The 25,490-nt window shown below is 37.3% G+C and overlaps 1 protein-coding gene across 1 annotated transcript; it reads left to right on the forward strand.

Annotated features, from left to right (window-relative positions):
- Positions 1 to 5,973: 5,973 nt before the first annotated feature.
- Positions 5,974 to 25,250, forward strand: LOC113235404. Its single transcript, XM_026471082.1, has 3 exons — positions 5,974 to 6,378; positions 7,197 to 7,359; positions 25,129 to 25,250. Exons 1-3 carry the CDS (start codon positions 5,974 to 5,976, stop codon positions 25,248 to 25,250), a joined length of 690 nt encoding a protein of 229 aa, XP_026326867.1.
- Positions 25,251 to 25,490: the final 240 nt, after the last annotated feature.

Here is a 25,490-nt window from a genome sequence, read left to right on the forward strand (position 1 = left end):
CCCTCGCGACACAGAGTTTCCTTAGTGCGGGGTTTTAAATGTGCTAAAACTTTTGGAAAGAATACGTATTAGCCAATATTGCAACTTTTTAGTTATTACTGAAACTTTTTACGGATCTACAAATATTTAGCTAGTTTATTTCATGGATATATATTTTCTATATAAATTGCTAGTATTTCTATATTTTCCCAAAGTTCGTTGCGTAACTAACACGAGAATCGAGTATTTTCCAAAATTGCTCTTTATTTTTTTTATCAATTCCAAATTATGTGTTGTTAAGTTCCTATTAAGTATCCGATCGCTTTACATTGACAATTTGTGATCGATCATCGCAGATATCACAGTACTGACGTAATACGTAATCGCTCCCAACGTAATAGCTCATAGCCATTTAAACCCATCAACGGCATATTGACTTGAGATTATAGCTTAAAGTCTATGGCGTGCATTGAATAGCGTCTGAGGCAAATCGCTCGATTCATCCTATTAGTACATTGAATCTAATATTAATGCAAACCACCTTATTTTAAAGTAAAATAATTGTAAAAGATATGTAGAGGAAATAGCAATGTTCCATGTAAAATTTACAAATAAGGAATTTAATGAATAACTTTTGTAAGTATAGTGAAAAATAAGATGGTTTATATTAATATTGGACATAACTGACATCTCAGACAATCGTGACCATGGGAGCTGTAAAGGACCCGAAACGTTGGTTTGTTTAAAAAAACAAATATACGCGATTTAAACCCGAAAAAATAGTATCATTTCCTACAAGTATTTTAGTTACTTAGTACAGGGAACTTAATAGTTTGCGACCTGGTATTTGGTGTGATTTTCGAGCACATTGTTGCAATTAGATTGAATACGTTAAATTAGACGTATCATTATTTTCCTACACGTCGGGTGAACCCTGGGAAACAATCGTAAATCAAAAACGCCGAGTACCTTACGTCGATTGGCAAATGCTTTCTCTACGATGGCAGGCACTGTAGGGTACGCTATCATACGGTAAGAAGAATATACTTGAAGAGACCAGGGAAAGAATGATCAAAGTCTCCTTAAACATGTTTAAAGTTAGTACCACCACCCTGTTCGGTAAATGCTGAGCGTAATTTACCTAAATCAGAAAAAGGCTAATAAGTTATAATTATTAATACAAAGATCGAACACTCAGAAAAAACACTTATTGGTTCGAATCCGACCGGATCAAAGGAATTTTTTCTGAGTGTTCGATCTTTGTATTAATAATTATAACAAACTAGTGGAGTAATTTCACAAAAAATAATTGAATATCAATTCAATAAAAATTTAATTAAGGCTAATAAGGTTCAATGTCCTGAAAAAATACCTTTTACTAGTTTTTTACTAGTCAATAAAATGCTTGTGACTAAATGGTAGAGACGTTGGTAAAAAAATGTTTATAAATATTTTTAGTTAAAATCGATTACATAGCGTCACATAAGTTTATGTCAGCATTGACTTTGTTTCAGGTTTATTTGTGCGTATCTTTTTCACCAATATTAAAAGGTTTTCAAATTAAAAATTATTTATTCCTAAAATTTTTCCTAAAGTGACTATGATCATTCTTTCCTTGGACTTCACTTTTAATTTCTGTATTTTGTATTAATTTTAGTTTACATCTTCATAGATGAATAATAAACCACATCCGTCAAAGAAGAACGGAATTAAATCGAATTACGTCATTTTTTCTTTACTTCATTGGATAGGTAACGAAGTAACACACGTCCTCTCCAATTTGTGTAACTCTAACGACAATATCGACTAATTTATGGCCAGAAATCTAACACACTTTCACTGTACTATTTTTAACATTTATACCAAAGACTGCAGGTCTTTGGTATAAATGTAGTATCGTCATGTAATATTATTATTACAATTTTTCCCGTTCAATGAAAACAACAACTCTAGTTTTGTCTTCAAATATCTAATGGAATAATATAAACGAGATAAATCTCGTAAATCGAGTTATTTTTTTATTAAAACAAAGATATTAATGAAATTGCTCGGAAAATGTTAAGTGAAATGCTTGTTGAAGAGAGGATTTTGTCATGGAAAAACAAATTCATAAATATCAATCAAAAACGAAGAAACAAACTTTACAACGCAGTTCGTCCCTTAAATCTTGAGCAAGAAGGAATTTATAAACATAAAACTGATTTGTTTGTTTTTTGCCATATTAGAGTCTTTTTTATTTGTTGTAATTTAGAGAAGTGTAATTGAACATGGAACGACAACTTTTCGTAAAAGCGTTATGTTCGAAACAATATTTTTGACTGACCCGAAAAGTAATAAATAAATTTTGTGCCCTTTTTCCACTAGACGCGCAAATGTTGATAAATTATCATATCACAAGTTTAGAAGCTTGCAATCATTTATTTGAGAACCGAATTACAACTGACAACACGAATATAAGTTTTGTTTGTGATTTTGTTCCGCATTTATTTATTTGTCTCTTAAGTAAGGATGTTTTTTAATTATGTTTTTTCTTATTTTAATTTTTTCTCAGTGTTGTTCATTTGTTTTATTTTTATTTTTATTTTTATTGTTTTCTTTTTTCTGTGTTGTTTCTTTTTGATAATTATAGCAAAAGTTTAAAGTTTATTGTTCTCTTAATTGTTTTTATATTTCAATGTAGCAGACAAAATTAATATTAAAAAGTCATAACGTAAGCGACCCCACTTGTTATCGCAACCGACATAGTACATCACAATGTCGTCGGTTACAAAAAAAAATGGCAAAAATCTATTGCATATTTTTAATCGCAAGTGTTACCTCAAACGGGAAAGTCTTTAGTTAGAGATAATAAAAAATATTGTAAGCACCAAAAACGAATCCATTACTTAAAAGACAAAAAAAAATACACAACTCAAATGTGTCCTGTAAAATTTGTTTTTATCGCTTACACTAAATCGAAGAAGAGCGGTAATGGCTCGATATCACGGTAGTCAAAAACAATGTGACATTCAAAAAATTAACATTACGAATATTAATATTAAAATCAATATGACCTCTGTGGACTAGCGGTTAACTCTTTACTATCACGGGTTCAGATTGTGGTAAAACCAATTAAGCAAACAAACTTTTTGTAATTCGGTTCTTGTGTTCTAAGTTGTGCTCCCCGGAGTTAACTTCGTTACTTTGATGTTTACCGGAAACTCCTGAATACCCCTTGTATATTACTACTGTAATTATTGTTAATACAAACGAGTGCAACCATTTTCTAATCAAAAAGTTTAAATTACAGGCTTCTCATATGTATATGTAACTCGTGTAAGAAGAATAAAAACCTTAACACAAGTCCCCAACCGGCATTGGGCAAGTTCACGATTGTTTATAGTTTAAACTTTCTGCTCAGATTAGAGCTATACCCAGCAGTGTGATAGGTGATAAATAACACTATAATGTTCGGGTGTGTCATTGTACTACATTGTGCAAAGGAGTTCCACCTAACTATTCTAGAATTCAGCTACGTGATCATGAATTCCATCAAACTATGTTTCACAAGCATCTGCACTATGTCAGGTCCTCTATTTGCTACCTGCAAGTTATGTAAGATGCACACTTTCCTGCAATACCTTGTAATAAGTTTTGTCATAAGTCAATGAAAATTTAGAATTTGCTATTTTTTGCAAGTACACGGTATAGACTAGCAAGTAATAAAATATATCAGCAAGGAGTAACATTTTCAAATTGAAGCTTGGAGGTTAATATACAAGTTCTTGCTGTCTTGAGCCGCTTTCTTTATTGAATATAGCAGTCTGGCCCATTCCTTGACGTCATCAAACTAATTCTCCTTTCCAGGGAAAGTAATTTCATTTTTAACTTGTCTTTGAGGGTCAACCCTAGACAATTCGTAGGAACTAGTAGTAGCGGTAGCGGTCCTTGTGAAAGAGTTCGCCCAGGGTAGTACTGCCACCTTACCTATTTCTGCCGCCAAGCAGGAATGTCAACATTACTGTGTTCCGGTTTTGAAGCGTAAGGGTGCTGTAAAATTACAGGCAAATGTGACTTGTCAACTTATGTCTCAGGACGACCGGCGCAGTGGTAGTGCCCCTCGGATCTTTGCAATTTAAAGCTCTGAGTGCCACTGTAACTGTTATGGACAGGCGTATAGCTTACCATCAGGCGCATGACACTTGATGTTATAAAAAAACTTTAATCACTGCCACTACGCCCGTCAGCCTGACACATAAGTTGACAAGTCCCACATGTCATTTGAATACTTACCCTTGAAAATTGGATCGCAGTAATGCTCATGTTATTGCTTAGTAGCAGAAACAGGTAATTTGCAAACTCTTTTACAAGCTCACTTAACCCATTTATACGTCCCACTGCTGGGTACGGGTCTCCTTTCAGACGAGAGTTTAGGCCATAGTCGGCCAAGCTGGCCCAATGCGGGTTGGGGACTTCACACGTTTTCCGAGGGTTGTGAATCTTCTTCAACGTGTAAGTTTCATCACGGTGTTTACCTTCACCGAAAAGCTCATGATACATTTCAAAATAAAATTTCGCACATAAATTCCGAGAAACTCAGAGGTGCGAACCCAGATTCGAACCCACGACCCTCTACTTGAGAGACAGAAGGTCAAACTATTAGGCTACTAAAATTAATGCTACGAACATTGACTTATAAATAAATGGACGACGGGTCTAATACAAAAACCACGAAAAAAATGTCCCAAGTCAACCTATTTAAATAGTGACATGTAAAGGAATATGAAAAAGCCAAAACGTTGAATTTAAATTGTAATGTCATCGCAGTACTATCTAATTTTGCTTGCTTCGCTGTCAGTCGAACAAACGAAGACTAAAGCGTGAATGACGCTCTGTATACGATTTTAACGCCCTATAAGTTCGGGCACTTTTTAGCGCGGATCCGACGTCCAAATAATTGTAAGTCAATGGCTACGAAAGAAGGAAGTTTATAACTTTTTCTGACATTTGAGGTAAGACAATTCTATCGGCTATAAAACATGTCCTGATTTCGAATACTTGGATATTCTTATTACTTATCGAGTTCTTAGGTTTTCGCGATTGTTACACATACGTTTTTCAAACAAACCGACGTTTCGGGCCCTTTACAGGTTGCATGGTCACGGTTGACACTCGTATTACATCTTCCCTTTCTCTAGTAACCACTTATATCTATACAAAGTATTGAGGAAGGGAAGGAGGTATGCCTAGATTATGAATTATAACATATCTCTGCAACATACAGCAATCTAAATACTGGGTATATTCAGAACCCTATTACAACACCACAATACCTATACGAACCATGACTCGCAATTCAAAGGTCAGATGCAATTTCTAATGCACAACACACTCTAAATAGCATCGAGGACAAAGCTGCAATACAGTTGCATTCGACTTGCAACTTATTGTCCAATTTGTTTCAGATTCTACTCGTGATTTGATTTTAATAAGCCGATATTTGAACGGCATTTTCAATTTGTTCTGCTCAATATTGGCATTGACATTTGAATGTATTGTGAGAAATAAGCATTTATGCAAAATGTTACAAATTGTTTCTTATTAATCAGACGCTTTACAAGCGTTATTAGAATATTACGAAATAATTTATTTCGGAAAAAAATCATAGCATAAATAAAATAACAATAATCATTTTTAACTACAATACATTATACTTTGCATCTACAATACAAAACTTACTGATAAAAAATGAAAATCACAACATATCTCATTATTCGGTAACCTATCACAAACTCCAATTTTTTTTTCCGAAATAATGTTTGTTCGAATTTTCATTACACCAAAAACCTAATTATAACGAAACCGTTGTTCTTTTAGGATTTGTTGGATGTTTATCGCAAAGACACGATTAGGTTCGGTTAGGTTAGGTTAAGTTCGGCGCTTGGGCGCCTTATGCCAAACGTGGGGGGACCCAGCTCCCTATGTCGTCGGCTTTATGCTGGCGTCATACGGAGCATGGCCCTCTACGGGGCGCCCATCTGGGCGGAGGCCCTCACCACCAGACTGCGGCCGCTTCTGCGCAGACCGCAGAAGCTAATGGCGGTGAGGGCGATTCGGGCGTACCGGACGGTTTCCGGAGCGGCGGCATGCGCCCTGGCTGGATCCGCACCCTGGGAGCTGGAGGCGTCCGTCCTCGAGCAGACCTACAGGTGCCGTGCGGAAGCCAGGGCACGTGGAGAGCGCCCCACACTAGAGGAGCTAGTGGGGGTTCGGCGTGCCGCCAAGACCGCCGTCCAGGCGGGGTGGGAGGAGGCACTCCGATCGGCCAGATACGGGGAGCGCACCGTCCAGGCGCTGCTCCCTGTACTGGCCGATTGGAGAAAGAGGAGGCACGGGTCCCTCACCTATCGTCTTGTTCAGGTACTTACCGGACACGGCTGTTTCGGCGACTACCTGCACAAGATCGCACGGAGGGAGGTGACCCCGGAGTGTCACGAGTGCGGCGCTGCTACAGACTCGGCGAGGCACACCTTGGAGGTGTGCCCGACCTGGAGCCAGCAGCGCCGGGATCTCGTAGAGGTGGTGGGACGAGACCTCTCACTGCCCAGCATAGTTAGAGCCATGCTGGGAAGCGAGAGGTCATGGCAGGCGATGGTCTCCTTCTGCGAGGACGTGATGTCGCAGAAGGAGACAGCCGAACGGGTCCGCGAAGACAGCGCCCTCTCGGACCCTATTCGGCGTCGGCGGAGAGGACGCACGCGACGGCTCTTCGCCGACCGCCTGCGTCCCATCAGCGGAGGCCAGCAGGGTGCGGGGTTGGGAGACCCTGCCCCTGCATTGCACAGGCCTCCGCCGCCGGTAGATGCCCCAAATGTTCCGGGGCATCTCCGTGTAGGTCGCCCCCCATGATTAAGGGGGCGATGGTGTAGGGGTCCGCCCAAAGGCGGACCAGCACCACCGGAGTCGCGGTAGCATCTGAAAGGGACCCCGCGGCTCCGGCACCAGGTGCGCGCAGGAACATCGTGAGGTTTTTAGTGGGTATGCTCTTGGGGATCGACATAGTTCCCAGGAGAGAGTCCCACATATCCCCGCCGTCTCCCAGCGGCGGGGAATGCGTAACGCATTTTCCTCACGATAATAAAAAAATAAAAAAAAAGGTTAGGTTAAGTTGTCCGTCCTCGAGCAGGCCTACAGGTGCCGTGCGGAAGCCAGGGCACGTGGAGAGCGCCCCACACTAGTTAGGAGCTAGTGACGGTTCGGCGTGCCGGCAATACCGCCGTCTAGGCGGGTGGGAGGAGGCGCTCCGATCGGGCAGATACGAGGAGCGTACCGTCCAGGCGCTGCTCCCTGTACTTGCCGATTGGAGGAAGAGGAGGCACGGGTCCCTACCGTCTTGTTCAGGTACTCACCGGACACGGCTGTTTCGGTGACTACCTGCACAAGATCGCACGGAGGGGGGTGGCCCCGGAGTGTCACGAGTGCGGTGCTGCTACAGACTCGGCGAGGCACACCTTGGAGGTGTGCCCGACCTGGAGCCAGCAGCGCCGGGATCTCGTAGAAGTGGTGGGACGAGACCTCTCACTGCCCAGCATAGTTACTATACTACTGCATAGCCATGCTGGGAAGTGAGAGGTCATGCCAGGCGATGGTCTCTTTCTGCGAAGACGTGATGTCGCAGAAGGAGACGGCCGAACGGGACCGCGCAAACAGCGCCCTCTCGGACAAGAGCAATGCGGTGTCACAAAATAACGCCGTTCATATACGCACCGCAGCACCCCTCCCCGCTTCGTCTCCTGGCCCCTTGTCTGATGAACACGCATTCCGTCGTCGCACGCCGACGCAATGCATCGTATGGCATTGCTTAGTTTACCTATGATGAAAAATATCCGGATGAAATTTTACATTACAATATTTTTATATATATTATTTTATATTACATATATATTTATATATTTAATATTACATTTTATTTTTATATATTTTATTTTATATTACAATAAAAACAGTACAGAGTACTAAAAAAACCGACCTCAAAAGTCATTAATCCCCTAGTTTGCCACCTTTAGAGGTGGAATGTTTTATTTAAATAGAACCACATCTGAGGTACCCTCTTTCAAACAAAAAAGAATCATCAAAATCGGTTCACAAATGCCGGGAGTTATCGTGTAACAGACATACAAAAAAAACATACAGTCAAATTGAGAACCTCCTCCTTTTTTTTAAAGCCAGTTAAAAGGGATTAGTTTTCTTCGAAGACGTGTGGAATCTCTCATGGGTGTTGAACCAGCATGATGAACTATGGTTCAAACAACTCACAGGTCAATCAAACTTTTTTTAAACAAATGGAGTTGCCCAAAATATTACTATTCATATGGCGGATATGGATAATAGTAATAATGGCGACGGAAATAACCACGTATATTCTACTACAGTATTCCCGAGTGGCCAAATACAGGGTGAAATATCTTAGTGTGCCAATGTTGCTCCTCGAAGTCTTCAGCAAATCCAAAAATGATGAAATTCCCGGGGGAGTTCCGACAGGAACAAAATATGCTCTACTACATCGAGTTTCAGAGGCCAACCGGTTTCACCAGAGCAATATTATAATAATAATGGCGGCCACTATTAATCTTGTCCGTATTAGTGATTGTCATGTTCGCTCTAAAACCTTTTCCCCAAGCCTTCTTATTCGACGTGACCCAAAATCACTAGGCGCACAAAATTAAATTATACTTCACGTCTCTAAGTGATTGGCCATGAAGTGAACCCTTTTATTCAAATTTCATTTTCATAACTCATATTATATATGTTGAGTAATATTTGACGACCTTGGTGGCCTAAGAGGTCCCGGGTTTGATCCCTGTTAGGACCAATTTGGGAAATTAACTTTTCTAAATTAATTCTAGTCTGGGTGTTCTGAATTATGTAACTCTGCTACATATAGTACTTCGAGACCAGGTAATCGGTGTGGTTGTTTGGCAAATAAAAAAAAAGAGAAATGTGTTTTTACACCCTGTATATATTTACCTTAATAAATAATTAGGTATAAGTTGGTTTCATAAAAACATTTTGAAAGCATTTCGTGGTATCGTTAATATTGTGCATTTTGGAATGCATTTTGATATCAAAACATTCTCTGCATTGTGTGTATGAAAACAGCTTTTCTCACCTTTGAGTAAGGACGCCAAAGTTTTATCCCATTCAAGGCATCACAAAGCCCATACGTGGGTAAAGACGCCTAGACAGTTTTTTTAGTAGTTGTAGAGCTCCTTGTGAAAGAGTTCGTCCAGGGAAGTACCTTATGTATTTCTGCCGCCAAGCAGTTTATGAGCATTACTACGTTTCGGTTTTGAAGAGTACGGCTACTGGTAAAATAATAGGCACATGGGACTTCTCAACTTATGTCTCAGTTCACCGGGCGCAGTGGCAGTGCCTCTCAGATCTTCGTGATTTCAAGCTCTAAGTGGTATTGCAAGTACTACGGACAAGCGTCCCGCCACTTAATTGGTATTATAAAAAAAACTTAACTCCATATTTATATGTAGCAATATAAAATCTGTTTCTTTTTTCATACACTCAGTATAGATTTTCTTAATAAATATTAAAAGTAAAGCAAAATTTTATTGGCGTCCTAAACACACTTTGAAAACGTTTTGTAGAAATATCCACAATGTACAGTTTTGCGCGCATTTTGGCTTCAAACAGTTTCCTGCATAGTGCGTTTGAAAACAGATTTCCACACGTCTATGTAAGCAGGCAAGAGTTTAATCTCGAGGCATCACAAAGCCCACACGTTAGTACAGTCGCCGAGACTTACAGCTTTTGTTCACAATGCAGACTTTATGTAACACTTAACAGACGTTTAAACTCTATTGTTGCATGCCGTTGACGTTTTAAAGGGGCTGTTTTCATTATGTCCTCCTGGTTTGTTCTTTGTTGAAGACTTGACGGAAAATATAAAGTTCAAACAGTGGAAATAATTTTAAAGCACCTTGTCATTGTTAGTAAGTCAAGTTTACTAAGAACGATTTGGTTTTTTTTCAGATCGATCAATTGCACTCCGATCTGGATCTTAGTTTTGAACTTTTCGATATTTTAACCGAATCGTTCGGATGGATGTCGTTCTCGAATGGAAAGGCGGTGTCCAAGCTATTCATTATTCGGTCATTCGATAACTGTGTTCGGAATAACGTTTGTAGCCTTTGCCGGTCGAGAAGCTCGAGTGATCTTACGGGTGTGACGTCATTTCGGTTTGGTTTCGAATACGACAGTTTGATGTTCGATTCGGGTGTTGTGAATAAATATGAAAAGAAATCGTACGATATCAAATCGAATCTCGACGACACGAACGACGAATCGACAACTGACGAACTTCACGGTCTGGGAGGTCAATGATCTTAGCGAGTATCGTGTAGTATCTGACCCGGCATTTATTTCATTAATTTATTTTATTTTTAACCGTCTTCAAGAAAGGAGGAAGTTATTAACTCGACTTTTTTACGCAATAACTTCGTGATTTGTGAACCGATTTTGATTACTCTTTTTTTGTTAGAAAGAGTTGTACCTCAGTAAAGGGTCCATTTAAATTTTAAGAAAATGTATCCCACCTCTAATTGTGGCAAATTAGGGGATGAATCCGGTTTCGCACACTTTCCGGTAACCGATTTCAATAAAACTTGACGAATAGATGTAATTCCACGAGCTTTTGCGGTCGCTTTTTTAGTACTCTGTCTTGAGATTATAATCTAATAAATGTTTGTACTGTCACGAGGGTCATAGCTCTGAGTGCATTGCGAGAGGTGCTTCTAATAAATTCAAACTGTAATAATCTTCAAGATATTTGGTTTATTTCACGTTTTTTCACATAGTTTATACTTTTGGGTTACAAAGCAATCTTTTTGTCTGTCTAGATCTTCTATTTTCTTACTTATTTCATTTCTTCGAAAGCATTCTAAATACAAACTATAATCATTACCTATGTTCAGCCAGCAATTCTACTCATAGAGTACAGCCTAGTCTACAGTACTAACAATAGAATAAGATTAATTTGTAGGTGTATTAACAAAATAGAGTGTAAATTGTCTGCAATAAATAACTTTTTTCTTTTTTTTTTCTAGTAACATTGACTGAGAAATTTCAGTCAAAAGTTGTTTAAGCAAGGGAAAGTACAGCAAGAGAATGTAATTTTTGTCCAGGGTCATGGGTTTTTATTATATTGGTAAAATGATTCACTTTAAGAGTAAAGTGGACAACGACGATACATGCCCTCGTAAAGGATGACTGTTCACTCCGACTTTGAAAGTCCCCAGGTTGTGTCTCTCGGGAAATTCAGAAAAAATGTCGTAATGCCGGATTTATTTGCAACGTCCAGTCTGTACTGGTGTACATACCTGTGGTTAAAGAATATTTATTTCTCATAAGAATTATATATTCTGTTACTGAGAAACTTAACTAATTCAAACTTACAAAATAAATCAAGCGCACTAACTTAAAAATAAAAATATATTTAGGTAGACAAAAATATAAGCGAACACAGATATACAACGCGGCAGAGCGTACTAGATGCGACAATGACACGTTCAGTTCATGTGTAAGTATAATTTCCAATTTCTTTTTTTTATGTTTACTATAATTTGTTACTATAAATACGTACAACTTTATTTTGCAAATTGCTTAATTGTTATTATATGCCATTTATATGCATACGTAAGTGAGCAATATTTTGTACCTGTCTAGAAGTAATTAAGTTAGTTTTTTAACATTTTTGCTCTATCATATTATATCTTTACTTAAATAGACAGAACTCCTTCGCCGCGAATAAAGCCGGAACGGCTTTTGAAAGCGAAGCTTGTAATTAGTAAATAAGTATTTTTCCTGTATTTTGGTCAATAAAAAAAACATAAATACACACTTCACCCATAACACATAAATACACATGTATACAGACATACATATATGCATATTTTATTATGAATTTTTTTTTTCAATATGTATTTTATTTAAGAAGTGCAATTAAATCGCACTTCTTAAATAAACAATAAAAGCAAGCGTTCTTTTGTACGACACCAGTAACTAAACGGTTTTCACAGTTTCCGGTAATTTATTATAAAGTAAAACTCCATCGTGTTGAATATTATTTTTGCCACAATTTGTTCTATGCTGATGAGTGATAAGATTGTTAGCATTTCGTAATAAAATTTTTAATTTGGTATTTTTAGTGAAACTTATGTTTGTGTTTATGTTATCATTTAATATTTCGCGAATTAGTACACATCTAGTTCTTACATCCATATAATTTTATTCATGTATATACATACCGAGCTACCCCTCTCTTACTTACCACCTGCTTATTAACCAGGTGTTCATTTTTATAGGTAATACGTAACTGCCTCCATGGTCGAAAGGTTACCATACTCGACTGCCACGCAGAGGTCCCGGGTTCGATTCCCAGGCCGGGAGAAATATTTGCATGGCCTACATTTCTTTCTCTCGTGACTTTGGATGTAAATTGTGGTTGTCTACGTCTACGTCCATGGCGATAAATGTTCAAACCTGTGACAAATGGTCAAATGTCGGTTGTAAATAGCAAAAAATAGAGCAATATTAGTTAACATGTCGGACTTATCGGAACTTACCCTAACGATGCCTATTTGAAATATCACTAAACAATTACAATATTCTAAAACTGGGTTATATTTTTTTATCATATCACAAATAATATTATGTCGCTTAGCCACATTTTCGTTAGCGGACAACAGAAGTCTTCAGTCTTAAGTTTTATTGGTTGTTATACAATGGAAATAACACTATTTTTTGGATCTAAATCTTAAAAATTATAGGCCTGACACATTATTATTACTATATTATTTATTTTATTTTCATTTATTTTTACATACATAAGCTAACAACTATCATTACAGAACTAACCTAATGCTATAGGGTAGCCAAAATTATCACTTGTTCAACATTATTGACTGCATTAATATTATATTCAAAATTATGTTATTGCTAATAAAATTATATTATACCATATTACATTACATACTGCTATTATAACTTAAATTAATTTTATATCGACCAACTTACATTACGTTACGTTGTTTGATTATATTACGTTGTTTTATGTTTTTTGACGAAGACTCGATGGATGGATAATTGATATGTTATTTTAATCTAAATAGTATTTTTATTATTATATAATGTAATGTGCGAAATAATGTGAGTAAAGAGTAGCGACTAAACTAGTGCCTTACCCCTACGGGATGTCATAGAAATAGGTACTTACCTGATGTTAGTAGCAGTAGAGCTCCTTGTGGAAGAGTTCGTCCAGGGAAGTACTGCCACCTTACGTATTTCTGCCGTCAAGCAGGAATGTCAACATTACTGTGTTCCGGTTTTGAAGGGTAAGGGTGCTGGTGAAATTATAGGCACATGGGACTTCTCAACTTATGTCTCAGGGTGACGGGCCCAGTGGCAGTGCCCCTTAGATCTTTGCCATTTAAAGTTCTAAGTGGCACTGCAACTGTTATGGACAGGCGTGTAGCTTACCAGCAGACGCATGACTTGTTCGCCCCGTCACTTGATATTATAAAAAAAAATGTTGTGACGTATAAATCAATAAATAAATGTTCCATAACTCATTACAAATAACGCTATTTTATTGAACTCACACAAAGAACAGGCAAATAGGTCTTTTTCCCCATCAATAACGTTCGAGTCCTCATCGCTCGTGTCAGTGCCCCGTTCAGCAGGTTGGTTCTCCCACGAAAAATCGCCAACAAGTGTTTACAAACGGGCATTTACTCCATTTCCTTAGTCTTAAACTTCTGAAATCTCTGCATTACAAGTCCCAGTGTATAAAACTTTCGATTACCGATTTAGAAGAGATCGTATCTTGAATTGTTTGACCTGACCCGTCCTATGTCCTAATACATTATACTCATTAAGCCGCTTAAATATACAAAACTTGTAAAATTACATAACGTTACTAACTCCATTACTGACTACCTTAAAAGATGATTTAATGTTGCGTTTACTATCCATTGTCCTTCAGCAAAATACACTACAAAATATTAAATTCTTGCCTTTCAAATACGTTAGACTTGTATTACCAAACTGTAAATATTAAATACCTTATAATTTATCCCTTTATTTTATTGCCATTTTCGTAACTATATTAAATCTATACATGTTACATTGCGTCTTTTAAATACTGCATGCAATCATATTATTTATATGCAAGTGTGATGACAAATATTGTGTGTTTCACGAGCGGTACGCGAATTACGAACTTTTCCGAAAGCACTCACTCAGTCTACGACTTCGGGCTTTCGGTCTCGTTCGTAATCCTTATTGACCACCCTTAATAACAATATACTATAAGTACGTAGTACGGAAGAGGTCAATCGTCCAATCCGAGTCGATTAGGCAGCTATCGGGCAGCTCCGGGACGTCTTCTCATCCGCAATACCACAGTCCTTGAAGACAAAAGTCTTCGAGCATTGTGTGTCGCCAGCGATGACCTACGGCTCACTTACTATAGGCCTTATGAAAAAAAAGTTCAAAGTCACTCAACGAGGCATGGAGCGAGCAATGCTCAGTATTTATAATAAATAATAACGCACACACTCAACATAGCCCCGCACTAGGGAAACCCTGTGTCGCGGGTGCCATGGACACACACATAGACAACTACAAATTACATCCAAACTCACGAGAGATATAATTGTAGGCCATACAACTATTTCTCTCGGCCCGGGAATCGAACCTGGGACCTCTGCGTGGCAGTCCGGCATGGTAACCGTTCGGCCACGGAGGCAGTTAAAAAAATTTCTCTATGTGATCTAATCAGAAATGAGGAGATCCGTGGAAGAACGAAAGTCACCGACATAGCCCAAAGGATTAGCACGTTGAAGTGGCAGTGGGCAGAACACATAGACCGTAGAACTGAAAGGCCGCTGGGGCAGAAAGGTTTTCGAACGGAGCCCACGAATCGGAAGGCCTTCAGTCAGTTCAGGCCCCCTACTAAATGGACGGGTGACCTGGTCCTTACCAGGTCATCGGCGGGTGATCGATGGATGCGCGTTGCGTTCGATCGGCTAGTCTTGCAATCTTTAGGGTAGGCTTATGTTATATGCAGTGGACGTCTTCCAGGTGCTATGATGACGATGATGATGATGAAGTACGTAGTGCATTTAGCGCTTTTCCATTTTACTTAGGAGGTTAAAATTCATGTCCACCGAACCAGACTTTAACGAGAATCCACCTATAGGAAATGAAACGTTACCACGTGAGGGTTTGTTTGAAAAAACAAATATACACGATTTAAATCCAGAAAAATAGTCTCATATCCTTTGTGTAACAATCACGAAAACCTAAGAACTCGAGAATCAACCTATTTACGGCAAACATATTGATCGTCCCAAAGCAAGTGGTTACCGCATCCTACAGATAAACGGTTGCTAAGGAAATATTCTCAGTATTGCAAATTACGTGGCAGCCGTGGGACATACGATATTAAGTCAATTCTCCTGAGCCTATAATTGCGTCGGCTCTTTTACTATTACTAAATTTTATGATATTAACAAGAAATAGATCCATTAAGTGCAAGTATTTCTAGCTTCTTATAAGCAATATATGATATCATTAAAAGCCCTACTTCATCCATTGGGGCACCTTTCTTAGTTTGTTTCCCTAGAAAACGAAGTGCTAGTAGAAGGCGGCACCTCTGGTCGAACATTTTGAGGGAATAACCATTCCCTCTGCTGCTGCAGTACCACCTCGCTCTTTTTTTTGAAAGTCAAATACTCATTTATTCCATAGGTGAAATTTTTACACTTGAATACGTCCTTTTTTGATGCTACTGCTCGTTCACTGTGCCGAATTCCCTGAGAAGAACGAGCAAGAAACTCTAGCCACAGCCTCTAAAATCAGGATTGCCTTGATGTTGTCCAACCTCCAATAGGAGAGGAACTCCAAGAAGAAAAAGTTCGTTCCATCTGTCATGAGCCTGTGCTAGTTTCACCTACCCACGGCCTGCAACTTTAGTGAAGTCATCCACCCATCTTGTTACAGGCCGTTTAACGGTTCTACAACGATTTCTTGGCCACCATTTGGTAATCGCTTTACTGCATCTGCCTTCATCGCGCCTCGTAACATGTCCTTCACAATTCCATTTTATGTCCTATATCCTTGATCTTACTTCGTTTTCAAATTTCGGAATTTGGAACTCGGTCTATAACTTTGCTGACAAGCATGATTCGCTCCATGGATCTTTGTGCAATTCTCATTCTGTACACAGCAACTATAGATTCTATTGTACCATTATTCAAACACATGCTTGAATATCTTCGTGACTGGGATGCATGCAGCTCGTCTGTCACCGTAGAGACCGACTAATTTACCTGTCATGCATCGTACTACTCCCAGCAAATCCGCACCGTTCGATACGCGATCATAAATGATTTTCCTTAGGCTATATGCAGACAGTAGGTGTATTCATTTATATGAATATTCCTTGAATTAAGTTATCATATCGGTTAATTGTTTAATAGAAATAAAAATCAAGGATTTTTTATTTCACTTCAGTGTAACTAAATGTGTTCGGTAGTCATTCAATATTTCTTGCTGTTTTGATTAAGTTTATGGGATTAGGCGAGATATAAATAAATCAGTATTTCCTCCGCTAAAGAATGCTTTCATTATAAATAATGGGCTCCACCTTTCAACTAAATGACTTTGAGAAACGAGAGCATAAATTTAGAATTACCAACTAAACTTTATTCCAAATTGTTTAAGTCATTGAAAGATATAAAAGTAATCGAATTTCAATTTGTGCCAACGATACCCTTGGGATCGGTATACAACTGCCCTTCGGCAGCCATATACACACGGCCACACAGTAACACAAAATGTCATTTTTGGTTTCTGTAAATTCATACACTATGTAAACCACGTAGGGTGCTAGTTACGTTACCCAATTTGGAAAGTTTGTGTACAACATCGTGTGACCCTTTGTACAAACAATTTGTTTGGATCCAATACCGACGATGGACGGAACGTGACTATAGTGTGGGTGCACGCGGAATGCATTCCCAACGTGCTATTGAACTGTCGATGTAAAGGGATGAAAGCTGATATAGTGTTGGGAGCCTGTCGACAGTTTTAACGATACAATCAGACATAATGTTGACGGCCCCACCGAACAAACTTGTACAGGTAAATCGGCAACTTCACAGGAGCGAATACTTAAATACAATGTATGACCAAATTAAAGGTAAAAAACATTGTATCTTATATCAATGCGAATATTATATAGTTACATGATTATTGTAGTAATTGGTCATAAATTTTAAAAGTACAAAAATGTGTTACTATTTTAAAGATTTTTAAATATCAACAATATTAAAAAGTTAGTTTGTTATAAACATGCAAGAGTGGATAGTGCGCAAAATATATACTTGCTATATTCATGCGATATTGTTGATTTTATTTTCCGTAGAATAAACATTGGAATGCCGAATAATTATAAAACTAATTAGAAATTAAATCTGAGAAAAAATTATGGAATGCATTTGGAGCGGGAAAATCCAAAGATGCGGTAAATGCTTTTACACGTGTATTCGGCGGAGTCGTCTATGTGTGTCCTTGAAAATAAAGGAACTATAAATTATAAAGCCTGAAAGTACTTATTTTTAGAAATTTTTAGAAATTACTTTAAAGTAACGTCATCTGGAAGATGAGAGGAGGTTGAGTGAACTGTAAAATAACTAAAATAAGTCAAGTTGATTTTGTTAATCAAGGGTAGGAAAAGAAGTCCTGTTTCCAAGTAAATCTGTACACGATAGTTTGTCTTCCCTCGAATCAGCTTCATAGACAATTCTCAAGACGATAACACGTACCTTTGTTCCGGAAAAACATCAGCACAGCAATCTTTTTCTAGTTTCCTAGCGAGTCAGCTCTAAATTGAGTGGTGTAATGTCGATAACACAATGTGATAATTTTGCTTTTGACACATTTATTTTATTACTTTGTTTTGTATCCCATGTAGTCTGCAATGGCGGAGGGTTTATTCCCATCGGTTTTCCTAAGGAATTTATTTTCTAACTTAGTAGTACATACTGAACAGAAAATACCTCACATTGCAGCAATTGCTGCGTATTTCCTACATCGGCTCTCCGTCTTCGAATACCTTGCGCTATTGGTAGTTTGCATTGCATTTATGTTTATCTAGCTTTTATTGCTATTATTTTAAAGTTTCGAATAGAACTGCTGTACACGAGCATGCGCTACAAAACATACAGCATAGTCCACAAGGCTCGGATTTCACATATCTTATCTCATAATTGCTACTAGATTTAACCCAAGACATTGACCGCGTGGAATTAGTATAATGTGTAAATAACTGTTACCATTTAGTTTCATATACATGGCTAGTAGGGTCTAGGGTACGTCAAGTTTGATTAATAAGGTTAAATTTCATAGTCTTCCTTTTATTTAAGATGCTATGTTATTTAGAAGAAAACCATCCTTATGATTGTGGCTTTTAGTCAGTTCAGTAAAATTACGGTAGTTTGTTTTTTCATATTTAGTGGGTTCGATTCCCGGTTCAGACAGGCGATTATTTAATAAATCTTTTAAAGTTCTTAGGTTTTCGCGATTGTTACACATAGGAAGTGAAACTATTTTTCCGGATTTAAATCGCGTATATTTGTTTTTTCAAACAAACCGACGTTTCGGGCCCTTTACAGGTCCCATGGTCACGGTTGACTGAGGTGGTACAGTCTTCAACCAGTTATGTCTAACATTGATGCAAACCACCCTTTTTTTTCACATTAGTTACAATAGTTATTAATGAAATACCTTATTTTAATTTTACAAAGAAAATATTCTATTCATTGGAAAAATAATTTCATTTCCTAAATCTTTTAAATTTTATTTTTATTTTTGCAATTGGTTTTAAAATCAAAATTGATTATTCTTTGAATAAAATTGTCTATATATGGTATTTAAGGTACTTTCCCTTGTGGGATATCCGTGAAACGCCCTTTATATACAACGTTCCCGTCAGTTAGTGAAATTTAAGTTTAAACTTGGGCATAACAAGAATGTAATCTAAATTGCAGCAATTAGCCAGTCTGGACCGTAACGAATTTCCGCTTAATTCACTTAATTCAGACCACTGATATAAAATACGCTTTGAATAATTTCTTAATAGATCACCGACTAAAAACCGTTGTCCACACACCTAGTTTACTAACGTATATTTCAAGCAATTCACTGCTCTATAGTTTATGAAATTAAAACTAATATTAATGAAGCACTTGACCCTTTACTTATTTCTGCCGCGGAACAATAATGTGAGCATTACTGCGTTCCAGTTTTTTTAGTTAAGGGTGCTGGTGATTTTTTATAATAATATCTAGTGCCGGGACGAACAAGTCGTGCGCCTGCTGGTAAGCTACACGCCTGTCCATAACAGTTGCAGTGCAACTCAGAGCTTTAAATCGCAAAGATCCGAGGGGCACTGCCACTGCGCCCGTCACCCTGAGACTTAAGTTAATAAGTCCCATATGCATGTAATTTCAACAGCACCCTTACTTTTCAAAACCGGAACATAGTAATGTTGACATTACTGCGTGGCGGCAGAAATAGGTAAGGTGGCAGTACTACCCTGGACGAACTCTTTACAAGGAGCTATACTGCTACAAAAGCACATGGGACTTGTCAGTGATGTGCGCAGTGGCAGTGCCCTTTAGGTCTTTGTGTTTTAAAGCTCTGAGTGGTGAAAGGACGATCGGCTGATTTCAGTTTTGTAGTGCGCCGTCTCTGTCACTCACTCGTGTGTGATATTTTGTCACTACACATAATTTGGTCGGAAACGATGCTCTACAAATGCGAGGCTAGCCGATTATGGCCGATAGTTCCTTTTTCTACTCCTATACTTCACTACTACTATCAATTATAATTTCGTAAACCATATCATAAAGGCGTTCTTTTTAGTTCTGAACCAAAATTGTATTGTCTACTGAAAAATTTCATTACGTAGTTTCTGTACACAGAAGAGTTTCTAAAAAAGAGAGTCGCATTTTTGCTAATTACAAGAGTCTCCTGTGTTCTTGAACAAAATAACGTCACTATATTTGTAAAATTGTTAAAATTCTAATTATTTTATTAAATAATATCTCAAGACGTTATATAACAGGTACAAAGGTAACCATTTAACGAAAAAGGACTATTTAAATATAATATAAAATAACAGTACTGAAACGCTTTATTGCCTTCTGATTGGTCAAAATATAAACAGTACTTTGCCAATCACGAACATTTCTATTTATTCATTTTACTTGTAAAAAAAGTATTGTATGCAACCAATATATGATTAGATCTTAAAATCTGGTTCCTCCTCCTTGCTCGTGGCCTAAACACGGTACTCGCCTTTAAGATCCCTCATTATGCAACGATTGCATAATAGTAGTTTATGTGAACTGTTACATAATGAAAGGCATTAAAACACGAGAAGGCGAGTTTCATAAAAATATCTCACGAGTGTTTTAATGCCTAATTATGTACAGTTACATACACTGCTTTATCTACACACATATTATAAGCTCTCTGTGATGTGTTCAGGAACCGCATGTTACGACTGGCGAAATGGCAGCAAATAAAAACTTTTCTCACGCATGTCACACAACCGTAGTTTTTATTTTTAATTCATAGACATACTAGAATCGGCCCCAATTATCATATCGTTCGATATCAAGTAACGTGTGAAATTGTCAAAATTGTTTGCTATTGACATTCCATTTCGAATAAAACTTCATCTCGACTGATATTAGAATTGAGGTCCAATCAAAATGTTTTGTTTTTCAGATATGTTCGAAATTTGAATGTAATAATAAAATTGAATTTGATGTTATTATGAAACAATAATAACATTTCCACAGATAAGAAATTTGTTCTAACAAAACAGTTTACCTTTATGCTGGTCATAATTTGCGGTTTTTGAACACATAATAGAGAGTTTATGATATATGCGTAGATAAAATACTATTAAAACATAGAGTGTAATATAATTACGGCCAAGTATACTTTAATGTATTTATGATTATAATACGCGATCTGAAGCAAAATCTATACACAAATTTGCAGTTAATTTGAACAGCACTCCTATCTCCTTTTCTGGCTTTATACCTTATAGATCAAAATTCCCATATTGATAACTAGGCGAAAACTAATCGGTGGCTTAGTTATAATAAATCTGCATTAAATTATATCTAACCGCGGTGTAAGGGATAATGCAGCTGGTTGGTTTGATAATGGCTTGTTCCGTGAAATTTGCATGCGGAATTGTGGTATTTAGGCGTAGTGCGTGCACAAGTTATGATAGGGGATATTACACTAGTAGAATTAGAGGTTTGCATTCTGCTGGCCCTTTGTCGACTACATGGTTGGCCAATGATAAATAAGGTCATCCTTGATAAATGACACCGACAATGCTAGTCAACGTTGAGCTAACTCTAGTTCCCGAAACCAAGTGAGCTACTGGTTTTTTGAATTGCTATGTTGTTGTTCTTAATAACTTTTTAATTATAGGGTGCCAAATTACTTTTCATGCCTTGTAACAATTATTATTGTAATGCATGTAATGTTAGTTCTGTTCTGCTTAATAATTATTGTTATTTTATTAACCGACTTCAAAAAAAGGAGGAGGTTCTCAATTCGTATGTTTTTTTTTGTATATATGTTACGCGATAACTCCGCCGTTTCGGATCTTAGTATCTAAACCTAACTGGGCTACGAAATACTTTCATACATTTCTCATAGATGGCGCTACAGCTAAAAAGTGGTGAAAAATCAGATAAAAAGATTCGTCAAGCAAGCACATAGAAAGATTCGTGAGGTTCGCTGGTTCGTTCCATGGCTTAGTTAGTATAGCGTCTGGCACGGTTTGCTAGAAGACGTGGCCGGATCGAAGGAATTTTTTCTAAGTATTCGATCTTTGCATTAATAATTATAACAAACCAGTGGAGTAACTTTACAAAAAATAATTGACAATCATGGTGGTGGAATATTCTGACATTAAATAAAACACTTAATATTATTAAACTTTAAATTCAGTTGATTTTATTTACGTATTTTGAACAATAGTCAGTTTTAACATTTTGATTTTGAAGATTTAAATTTGTAATGTATTTATATCCCTATAATCAATGGTTACTAATATAATTTATGTTTACTATTACTAACAACCTATGAACCTGAAATGGTGTATGAGAATAAAAGATTTTTATATATTTTTTAATTTTATTTATTTATTTATTTATTAGATGTACAAAACAGTTTACATTCATTCCTTAACCAAAGCTTAAACATTGCTACTAGTTCTACTCTTGAATAAACCTAAACATGTACATACAGCATGACCAATCATGAGTAAACAATTTTGTTTGAAATATAAATTGTTTGTAAATTAATATAAAATACTTAGGCACAAATAAAACTGTAACCTTAAATAAAATAGAATTACTATGACTATAACCATGAAAGAGAGAAACCGTGGCGGTTGTGGATTCGATTGCGAAACCTTTTAACATTACCATCAAATATATCCATCCCTAAATCATCGCCAGGGTCAGCCATAAGCTCATTGTAGGCCCGACACATTGTCGTCAAAGGGTTGTAAAAAGAAGTATTATTAGTATAAACATTAAATACGAATGGTCTAGGAAGGCGTCGGCGTCGTGGATTGCACTTGATGTTAAAATGAATATGGGACAGAAGCGTTGACGATTTAAGGCTGCCGTGAAGCCATTTATGTAAATGTAGAAGATCCTGTACCCTACGTCTAGAATTCAAGGACATAACCTCAAAATGGGATAACCTCTCTTCGTAACGCGACAATTTGCGACTCATGTGTGATCTGTAACTTACTATTTTGAGAGCTCTGTTCTGTACGCCTTCCATTTCTTTTCCATTTATTTATATTATAATAACGGCCACTCCGTTATTATAATATATTAGTGGTTTTTGGTTGTTTTTTCTGTTTCTGCTTCAAAAGTTCTTTAATTAGAATTTAATAAACATCATTATTCACATTCAGTAATAGACCTTAGAGAATTCATGACAACATATGAAATACAAGTATAATATTATACTTCTATAGTAGTGACAAATATACGAAACATGTTGGCAAAGTCACAATCACCAAGTGGTGCGGAAAGGATGCATTGTATGTGGAAAATTGCAAATTGTTACTTCGCGAAATATTTTCCACATTCGCTTAGGTGTATGTAGTCGTAAAGTGCACTTGGAATAAAACAACTTTATGGCCTACGAGTTGTAGTGAAGATTTTTCTGAAACACTGAGTTTATGATCTATTACCATGCGAAAATATAATGAATGATACTTTTTAATCTCTGCTTCATTTAGTAATTACAGAATTGCATAAAAGAAAGTGTGATTATTTTTTTATTGAATTGATGTTCAATTATATTTATGTAAAATTACTCCACCAGTTAATTACAATTATTAATACAAAGATCGAACACTCAGAAAAAATTCCTTCGATCCGGCCGGATTCGAACCGACGTCTTCTAGCATACCGTGCCAGACGCTATACCAACTAAGCCACGGAACGAACCAACGGACCTCACGAAATTTTCTACGTGCTTATTGTCGTGTCTTTGTATTTGGTTCTTCAACGACTTTTTAGCCCCTATCTATGAGAAATGTATGATATTTCGTCACCCAATTAGACACCTTAACAGCTACCAGCTCCGGCTAGAGATGTCGCTATTCATTGTATTTAAATTTGAATTATTATAAAGTGTGATACTGAATGTTTTTCCGAAAAAGATACTTAGCATACATATCTCCTTTCGTGTACACCAAACATGACCTGAGTAAAGAAATAATTCAAAACTAGAAAAAGCAATTAGCGCAGCCATGACTCGTACAATGGACCAAGATCATTAAATCCTTGTACGTTTTAAGGCGAGTCACTGGTGAAGAAGCGAAAAAGATTATTTTGCTAGATCAAATGACTAACGTATTTATTATTAAAAAGCGGTCTTATAAAAGGCATGCGATACACCCAAGGATATTGTCTAAAGAATAAGCTAATTTGTTACACGATAGGACGTATTTTATCCGATCATATAAAGTTCTGAAAACACACGAAAATAAAATTGTACAACAAATCATTTAGCACGTATGCTAGGCGTATCGTGGGTACAAAAGTTCAGCAATGTTGAGGTTCTTCGTCGAATGAGAAAGAAGTTGGATATACTCAGAACTGTAAAGGAAAAGAAGCTGCAGTAATTTGGTCACGTAATGAGGGGCAATAGATACCGGATTCCTCAACTAATAATGCAGGGAAAAATACAAGAAAAGCGTTGTCGAGGCAGTTGATTCCACCTTAGTACGCGTTTCCTCTTTCGTGCGGCAGCTTCAAAAATGAGAATAGCCATGATGGTCGCCAACCTTCGTAGAGAAGCGGCACACTAAGAAGAAGAAAACAAATTATTTAAGAATATAATACGTAACTTTGTGCCTAATTTTTATATGGAGATATTTCTCATTTAGTACTACAGAGAACCTGCTAAATTTTGGTTTTCAGCGGAAGCCCTATAGTTATTAAATTCAGATTTATCCCAAAATTTACAAATTGCCTAGCGGCTTAAAGATACGCCACGCCACCCACTTCTCCCCGTCAGTCGCCATTGGGCGTTTGTCAACGGATCTGTGTTAAATTTTCTCCACTTGTTCTTCTTACTTTATTATATTGCGGAACGCGATAGTCGACCCCCCCCCCCCACACCTCGCCTCTTAAAATCTATTATATTCATTTAAATACCTTGCTTTAAATAAAAGAAGTGTTAAATGGTTACATTATCTTAATGTAATAGAAAGAATTCCAAGCGGTAACATTAATTGGTGCAAATAACATTTCTTTAACTGTATGTTATTTAATAGTGAAGTTACGATGTAGCTTCTTGTGGGAGAATTCGATTAGGAAAGTACTGCCAGCGTACCTATTTCTACCACCAAGAAATAATGTGGTGTTGGTGAAACTATAGGCACACGGTTAACGTCATGTCTCAGGGTGACGAGTATTGTGGCAGTGCCTGTCAGCCCTCTAGGACTTAAAGCTTTGAGTAACACTGCAGCTGGCGAACGCGACGCAAACGCGCTGCACGCGTGCTGCATGCGTGGTGCAGTTAAATACATGTTAAATTATGTGGCGCACGATAGGCGCGTGAACGGCACGCGAACAGATAGCCCTACGTAATGGACGTGTGCAGCTCGCGAGTCTTTCGCAAGGCACATTTGCGGCGGTCTGTGCGCACCCTTATGGATAGTGCCTCAAATCGTCAGTTTCACGTCTTGTCTGTCCCGTCAATTATCACAAAAAATATTTCTTTTTTATTATACCATATATTTTATTATTTGCAACAGTCTATTTAGTAACAATCTCAGTACAGAGTACTATAAAAACCGACCTCAAATGTACGTGGAATTACATATAATT

The sequence above is a fragment of the Hyposmocoma kahamanoa genome, unplaced genomic scaffold, assembly GCF_003589595.1.
Source record: "Hyposmocoma kahamanoa isolate Upper Pololo Valley unplaced genomic scaffold, ASM358959v1 87, whole genome shotgun sequence".
Classification (NCBI taxonomy): domain Eukaryota; kingdom Metazoa; phylum Arthropoda; class Insecta; order Lepidoptera; family Cosmopterigidae; genus Hyposmocoma; species Hyposmocoma kahamanoa.

What these genes read in the sequence shown, in the direction of transcription:
- LOC113235404 (XM_026471082.1), top strand. Translation starts at nt 5,974, where the DNA reads ATGGCCCTCTACGGGGCGCCCATCTGGGCGGAGGCCCTCACCACCAGA. An exon ending in TCACCTATCGTCTTGTTCAG is followed by an intron (nt 6,379 to 7,196) that starts GTACTTACCGGA and finishes GCCCCACACTAG; the next exon opens with TTAGGAGCTAGTGACGGTTC. An exon ending in GTCCCTACCGTCTTGTTCAG is followed by an intron (nt 7,360 to 25,128) that starts GTACTCACCGGA and finishes GTAACACTGCAG; the next exon opens with CTGGCGAACGCGACGCAAAC.